Genomic DNA, 8,595 nt, shown 5'->3' with positions numbered 1-8,595 from the left:
AAGAGGAGAGACATAAAAATTTACTGATCCATTTTTTAAATAATGCATTATGGCAGCAGTGCTCCATGGGAGACAGTGAGTATAAGTTGAAGTGAGATTTAGCCTGCATATTTTTTTCTATTGAGTACAGAGAGGCAGTGGCACAGGTTGCTTGGGGAGGTTTGCATGGTCTCTCTCCATCCCTGGAATTTTTTAAAGCCCCAACTAGACAAACCTCTGAGCCATCTGGTCTGGTTTCAGAGCTGATTCAGCTTTGAGAAGGCTGTTGGACTAGAGACTTACAGGGCCCTTTTAGCCTGAATTGTGTTGGCATTTGGTCACATGTATTTCACACACTTCGTATTTTTAAGTCTTTCATTTTTTTCAATGGATGGAGTGTGTACAGAGTACAAAAAACAGTTTCTGTTTTCATTCTTTGCTACTATTCTTAATTTACACTCTAGAATTTCAAATATTAGCATTTCTTAGTTTTATTTTAATCAGTAGAATAATAACAACTATTTTTGAAAGTAAATTCCTTATGAGAGTCCTGGCAGCATTTTTGCATGGGAGCTTGTATTTTCAAGTGTAGTCATCCTCTGCTTCTGGGGATGGAGGGCAGGAATGGGCATACATAGTCACCAAAGAAGAGCTTTTCTTTCAGTCACTGTGCTACTGTGAGAAAGTGATGTCAGAGCTCCAACTTCCCCTAGCTTTTAGTTATCTGTCTAGCTTACCAGCTGAATATAAACCAATGTTAACTGTAATATAAATTAAGTTTTAGAAAGAAGTTGGGAATTGCAACAAATTTTAGGCTAACTCAATTTTAGGCTAAACAAGAAAGTAAGGTCCAACATTACTGGGATTTTTGTGTATTTAGATATTCTTAAGAAATCAATGTGGGTATTGAGAACTAGGATTAAGCTGTGCTGCTGGATGAGTCTGTGAAGCAACCAAGACTGTATACAAAAACAGATCATATGAAACACTTTCCCTTCATGTGCATTGGCATGGTAGAATTTACCATGGAAGTAACCAGTCCCCTGGGTATGCACATTAACTGCAGAAGTATGTTTATAGGCACAGGTTGGAATTTGATCTTGTATCGAATCCCACAGAAATGTATTAATGTGTTCTAGAGTTACTCTCTCAGTACAAAGTGTCCATACAGTTGGAACATGAGACAACGCATTAAGGAGAAGGGTCAAAGCATGTACCTGCATTTAAGTGTATAGATAAATACCATAGGTTAAATATTTGTGCATGCATATAAGCAAACACACAGTTTCTGTTCATCTTACTATATATATTTACATTTAGTAAGCACTGGGGTGGAAGTAGATTGCTTTTTCAATTGCAGAGTAAAGCCGTCACTACCTGCAAGGAGAAATCCTTTAGAAGCAAGATTTGATTGGGCACTGCAAAGACATTTATTTCCCCTCATTAACACCGGGATTTTTTTATCTTCCACTGGTGTTTTTCTGAAGTTACTTACATTCCCCTGAGAAAAATGTGGTTTTTTGCAGCTCACTAGTTCCACACATGGAATTAAAGATGCAAGAGAAAAGCTGATGTAATAATCTGTGAAAATGGATGGCTGCAACAACATCCTGGATAGGATGAATAAGAAAGCTTAAGTTATGTCATCGGAAGCCCATCTTTATCCCATTACCTACTGCTTCAATGTTGTTCACCTAGGCATATGTTGAGGCCCATTTCTGTTCAGACAGAATTTTTAAGATTTCTGATAAACATAGCTGGAGTGATTATCTCATAAAGGCATTGTAAGCAAGGTTTTTGACACTGATCTGGAGATTACTGTAACATCTAGTCTCTTGAAGCCAAGGTACACAGAATTCAGTCAGTTTGTTGAATGTTGCTGAAAATACAAGCTTACATGCAAAAATGCTGCCAGGACTCTCATAAGGAACTTACTTTCAAAAATAGTTGTTATTATTCTACTGATTAAAATAAAACTAAGAAATGCTAATATTTGAAATTCTAGAGTGTAAATTAAGAACAGAAATATTAAGAGAATTGAGCTGCCCCTAAATAGTACTTTGCAGCATGCTTTTGATACCTGACTGTTTGGGTTTTTAGCGGTTGTGCACATTAAAATTATAATTTATTCCCAGCTCAACTTTCTTGCTTACTACTTTCATGGACTATTTCCTACACAGGAAGTGATCTCCAAAATGGCATCCTGGGATTCATTCCAGAAGTGCAAAGTGGCCTGGTACTTGATGAAGACTCGGAAAAGAGAGAGGTGCTGCTGACTGTCACACGGCAATCAAACAGGTGCAGGCAACAGCTGATTCCAGTGCTCTTCCCACACTCTGTACACTCTGTAATATGCTATCTTGAATCACAGGAGCTACTGTTACTGGAAGAGGTTTTCATTATAGAGTTTTATAATAAGTGTTTGCCTTTCAGCTTTTTTTTTTTTTCAGCCTTTAATAGTGTCACAGATTTTGGCAAAGGGGCATTTAAGTTGTGAATATAATTAAGTCTGTCACTGTATTGGTATAAAGCAGAAACAAGAAGAATCTCAAATGCTTACTATTTTATACTGTAAGTCAGCAAGTGTGAAGATTTTGCTTAAGGTAAAGTATTTGCACTGCTAAAGGTGTAACTCCAGTTCTCACCTCTCTCTGTAATGTAAGTAGCTATGAATACTACAAGGAGCAACTAAGAAGTTATGTAAGTGCCAGTACGCTTAAGTCTTCACTTCTTTCCTAATTAGTACTTATATATGTTGTACATTTATGTGTACCTTAAAGAAAAATGCTCAGGTATGGTAAATTCCTTACACTTACAGGAAAGAAAAATTCTACCTGGCTTTCCAGGCCAATGGTTACTGTAGTATTAATAAAAGTACTTGGGCACATCCCTGCTTTCCAAGCACCAGTGTCTCTTATTCAGATAATTGCATGTTATCTGAGACAAAAATTCAGAAGAATCTGGGTTCCCATAATTACTTTATTTTCTTCTTCTGTTACTTTTCTTTTATAATCTAAATAGATTTTAGAGGAAGAAATTTAAACAAAAAGAGCTATTTTTTTAATTGTAAAGCAGTTGATTCCCTAATGATTAGTTTTAAATAACAACATAAAATGTATGTTATGTCTGTGGTTTATGTTTCCTAAATCGGTTGTGCTCTCCTTCAGTACATGCATACTCTTCTGTTTTGCTTATAGAGCTTTTGAAGATGTGAAAGTCTTCTGGCGTGTGACCTTTAATAAAACAGCTGTTGTCCTTCTGAAGGATGGTGTGAACTTGGAGAATGAACTTGTATCTGTGCTGGGAGCCACGACCTGCATAGCAGGTCAAACAATGTGCAACATCTCCATTGAAATAAAACCTGATCATGTAAGTAATTATTGGTCATTTATGTACAGCATTGAATTGCAATTTATCAAGATGAAAAAACTCCTCCAATCCAGAGGAACTGATATTTAGTTTGACAATAGTAACTTGATACCTGCTCGGTTTCTCTGGAACGTGTTTATTTATAGGCTTGTACTGCCTCCATTGTGACTAGTAAAAATTTGGGAAGGAGATAAGTATTTAGTTTGGAGAGTAAAATGCAGATCTTAGATTTTTATGTAACATATATAAAAAAGAATGTAGTTGTTTCAGTGAAATGTTTGTTCATACACTCTTATCCTTCACACAGTAAGTTTTTCATCTATCAAAGCATTTCTTAGGGTGGTTTACGGAAAACATATTCTGTAAGTAATATCTCATTCCACAAAAAAACCTTTGAGTCTAACTTGTGTGTAATTTTATTTTCCTAAATCTAGCACAGTGATCTGTGAAAACTCATAGAACTGCATAAGAATCTGAGTGTCTAAAAATCTGTCACTGCTCGCATCCACCTTGTGAATAGTGAAGTTCAGTTTAGGAGTCATCATCCACTAAATTGCATTTGTCAGTTGGGTATGTCTAAGTCTAAGAACCTTGTGAGAACCAGTTGGCACTATAAAATACAGACATGATTGTATTAACACAAAGCACAGTGTTCAGTCATTTTTATTGAAAAGAGAAGGAAAAAATATTTTAGTGCGAATACTCAGTAGTTAAAGTAATCCGTTAAGAAAGGAAGGATTAATGTTTGCCATTCTTTTAAAGTTGAAGAGTTTTAAATTTTCTAAGAAATTATCCTAGCATCCAGGCTAGTGGCAAAGCCAAGATTTGGACAGTGGAAAAGGACTAGATGGGAAGATTTCCATGTTTTTTCTGTCTCAGTTCTAGAAAATACCGCAAGATGCTGTATGTGGGAAACCAGGATTTCCCATTTAGGAAGCAGCACGCATTCCCTTAGTTCCAGAAGAGGGCCATTTCCCTTCTCCATCATCAGAGGTTATCTTTACATTACAGAGCCAATGAATACATGTATAGGGCACAGACTGCCTTGCTGAGTAAACTGAGATTATGAACCTCTTTAGCCCACAGAAGTTATATCAGTATTTAATGACAGCAGTGCAGAAGCTGCAGAGACATGCAGTTGTGCCACATGAAGCACAAGCCTGTGCCACTCTAGCAAGTGCTAATGGAAGGCTAAAGCTCCCCATTCATTCCAGTAAAATTGTCTGTCATTTGTCAAGAACATTTCATTCAAAAAATTACTTAGAAATTTAATTGAAAATATATGCTATTTGTCCCTCCAAATATTTCCTAATTCTTCTTCCAGTTCTTCTTTCATAAGTTAGCAGATAAATTAGTAGTAAATACATTAAAAAATGATGAAATAATAAATACATTAAATAAGTACTTTACGTTTTTGTAGGATACATTCCAGCTTTTGTAAGTTTTACTTAGTCAGATGTACTGATTTTATTAGCTAAAATCCTAGAATTAAAGTAGGATTTCCAAAAATTCAGAGCTGAAACACAAAGCTTTTTTATGTAGTGGGTTGACCCTGGCTGGATGCCAGGCATGCCCCAAAGCCTCTCTATCTCTCCCCTCTGCAGCTGGGCAGGGGAGAGAAGATATAACAAAAGATTTATGAGCTGAGATAAGGACCAGGAGAGATCATTCACCAAACACCATCATGGACAAAACAGGTTCAAATTAGAGATATTAATTGAATTTATTACTAACAAAATCAGAGCAGGATAATGAGAAGTAAACAAAGACCTTAAAACACCTTCTGCCCTCCCCTCCCTCCTTCCAGCTCTACGTCCTCCCCTCCAGCAGCAAATGGAGTTGGGACACGGGGGTTATGTTAATTTCATCACACATTGTTCCTGCTGCTGCTCAGGGAAGGGTCCTTCCTCTGCTCCACCATGGGGTCCCTCCAATAGGAAAGTTCGTCAACATGAGTCCATCCCATGGGCAGCAGTTCTCCATAAACTGCTGCACCATGGTCATCCTTCCGTAGGGTGCAGTCCTTCAAGGACAGGCTGCTCCAGTGTGGGTCCCCCACACGGTCACAAGTCCTACCAGGAAGCCTGCTCCAGTGTGGGCTCCTTTCTCCATGGGTCTGCAGGTCCCTGCCAGGAGTCTGCTGGAGTGTGGACCACCCATGGGATCGTAACTTCCTCTCAGGCATCCCCCTTCTCTTGCAGGGAGCTCTTCCATGGGCTGCAGGTGGATCTCTGCATTCCCATGGACCTCGATGGGCTGCAGAGGTACAGCTGCTTCACCATGGACTGCACCATGGGCTGCAGAGGAATCCCAGCTCCAGCTCCTGGAGCTCCTCCTCCCCCTCCTTCTTAACTCACCTTGGTGTCTGTAGAACTGTTCCTGTTATGTGTTCTCACCCTGCTCTCCTTTGGCTGCAATTACATCTGCATAATAACAGGTTTTTTACTTCTTAAATCATTATCACAGAGGTGTTACCACCATTTCTGATTGGCTCAGCCATGGCCAGTGGTGGGCCTATCCTGGAGCTGTCTGGCATTGGCTCTGCCAGACATGGGGAAAGCTTCTGGCAACTTCTCACAGAAACCACCCCTGAAACCTCCACCACTACCAAAACCTGGCCATACAAACCCAGTACAAAAAATAGTAAAAACCCCCAACTTTCTTCAATTATCATCATTTTTTATAATGCTATTTTCTTGTAAAGAATGACTTCTTTTTTCTTTTCCAAGCTTGCTACTTGACAAGTGCATGCAATCGGTCCAAATAACATCATTCCAATGATTTCTGGAATCTTAGTAATCAGGTGTCTATTTTTAAACATTACATTTGTGTTGTAGGTACAAAATCAAAGATGAGGCAGAATGTCATCTTGTAAACTTAACACTGCTACCTCATTTTCCATGAAGGTTCCATGACCTGTATTTTCAGAGTGACATATTTCTCTATATGTGAAACATCACAAAAGTCTATCAAATAGTATTCTCTAAGCTCTGGGGTTTTCAATAAATGCAGTTAAGTGTGCAAATCTACTGAGATTTTAATTTCTTGTAAAAATATGCATAAACATATTAGTGTTTAAATGCTAAGGTTCTTTGTAAAATGTTTTTCAAAACTTTAACTAAGTTCAGTACTTGAATATGGGCAAGTTAATTAATTGGATTTTCAAAATTGCATACTTACTTCTGTGCAGTTTTTCCCAAAGTGAGTAGGTAGTTACCAACCTTTTTGTAAGGTAAAAAGAAAATGAAAGCGCAAATTCTTCATAAATTGTACATCTATGTAAATCCAGAATCTGGAATATGGCACTCTTGGAGAGTTTACTGTCATTTATGTCATATTTATAGCCACAATGTATGCACTATTTAAATAGCTACTTTAATGCAATAAGTTCCAAGTGAAAATCTGGGATTTAATTAATGTGTCTGACAGAGTGGTGCCCATTGCAGTATTTTTTTTAGGCTATATTTTGTTGTATTTATTGCATATTTCAGGAAGCATGCTTGTGGTAAGTGTTATTAAAATGATCCAGTGTGTGTACAAAGTAATATATAAACATTTATTTAAAGCTGAAAGTTATTAGTCGATCTTATAATGATATGAAAATCATCCCTCACTTACAGGTACCGGAATTTGAAACTTATATTTTTGTTGAGCTGTATGCTGTAAGCACAGGAGCTGCTTTGAACAACAGTGCCAGATTTGCTTTTATAACTGTCCTGGAAAGTGATGCTCCTCATGGTTTAGTGTATTTTGCTGTGGGATCTCGATTTGCTGTGGCTTATAAGAAAACAGCTTTAATCAGTCTGCAAGTTCTTAGAGATTCTAGTACATCAATAACCACAATGGTTAGCTACAGCATGCAGGTAAGACTTACTGTACTTTAATTTATTTTAATATCTTTTTCTGATCTTTAGGAAAGCAGACTTCCAGCTCTTCAGGGAGAGAGTCAGGGGGTTCCCTGGGAGACTGTCCTCAGGGACAAGGGAGTGGAAAAGAGCTGAGAGATCTTTAAGAACGTCTTCCATAGAACACAGGAGCTAGCAATCCCCAGGAGCAAGAAATCAGGCAATGAAGGCAAGAGACTGGCATTGCTGAGTCAGAGCCTGCTGGTCAAACTAAAAAGAAAGAAGCAAATGTACAGGCAATTGAAGCAAGTACAGGTGACCTGAGAAGAGTATGGAGATGGAGTGTGAATGTGTAAGGAAGGTCAAGGTGAAGCTGGAAGTGAACCTGGCAAGGGACACAAAAAATAACAGAAGGGCTTCTAGAGGTATGTTAGCTAGAAAAGGAAGGTCAAAGAAGGTGTTTCCCCCCGAAAAACAATGCTGGAAAACTGGTAACAATGGATTAATAAAAGGCTGATGTACTCAACAACTTTCTTGCCAGTCTTCACTAGCAGCCTTTATTCCTACACCTCTTAAGTGGATGGACAGAAGGATGGGGCATAGGGGAGCAAAGTCCCTCCCACTCTAAGGGAAAATCACGTTCGTGACCACCTGAGGAACCTGAATGTACGCAACTCTATGGGACCCAAAGAGATGCATCCCAGAGTCCTGAGGGAATTGGCTGATGCAATTGCCAAGACAGTCTCCCATGTTACTTGAAAAATCTTGACAGTCAGGTGAAATCCTAAGTGACTGGAAAAAGGGAATTATTATACCCATCTTTTAAAAGGGAAGGGTAGAAAGAAGGACCCTGGGAACTATCAACCATTCAGCCTCCCCTTTGTGCCTGGGAAGACCACAGAACAGATCCTCCTAGGAGCTCTGCTAAGGCACATGGAGAACAGGGAGGAGATTGGAGAGAGCCAGCACAGCTTCACCAAGGGCAAGTCCTGCCTGACCAATCTAGTGGGCTTCTATGATGGGGTGGCTGCATCAGTGTACAAGGGAAGGGCTACAAATGTCATTTATCTGGACTTCGGTAAAGGCTTTGACACATCACCCACAACATCCGTCTAAACTGGAGAGATGGATTTGATGTTGGATTCGAATGGACTGTTATTTGATGGATAAGAAAGTGGTTGGATGATCACATCCAGAGGGCCGTAGTCAATGGCTCAGAGTTCTGATGGACATCAATGACAAGTGGTGTCCCTCAGGGATCTGTACTGGGACCAGTGTTATTTAATGTCTTTTTAATGGCGTGGATGAAGGGATCAGGTGCACCCTCAGCAAATTTGCAGGTGACACCAAGCTGAGGGGTGTAGTTGACACTCCTGAGGGATGGAATGCCATCCAGAGGAAC

At 39.1% G+C, this 8,595-nt stretch overlaps 1 protein-coding gene across 1 annotated transcript in view; it reads left to right on the top strand.

Moving 5' to 3' along the window:
• ADGRV1 (adhesion G protein-coupled receptor V1) overlaps positions 1-8,595 on the top strand; it is a 269,849-nt gene that overhangs the window by 110,649 nt on the left and 150,605 nt on the right. Inside the window, 3 exon segments of the mRNA XM_017729530.1 lie at positions 2,160-2,277; positions 3,177-3,348; positions 6,969-7,211. Of these exon segments, the coding sequence (XP_017585019.1) occupies positions 2,160-2,277; positions 3,177-3,348; positions 6,969-7,211 (533 nt within the window).

This window comes from Corvus brachyrhynchos, unplaced genomic scaffold (genome assembly GCF_000691975.1).
Source record: "Corvus brachyrhynchos isolate BGI_N302 unplaced genomic scaffold, ASM69197v1 scaffold213, whole genome shotgun sequence".
Classification (NCBI taxonomy): domain Eukaryota; kingdom Metazoa; phylum Chordata; class Aves; order Passeriformes; family Corvidae; genus Corvus; species Corvus brachyrhynchos.
The sequence above is the reverse complement of the archived record's forward strand: the minus strand, read 5'-3'. Positions and strand labels throughout refer to the sequence as shown.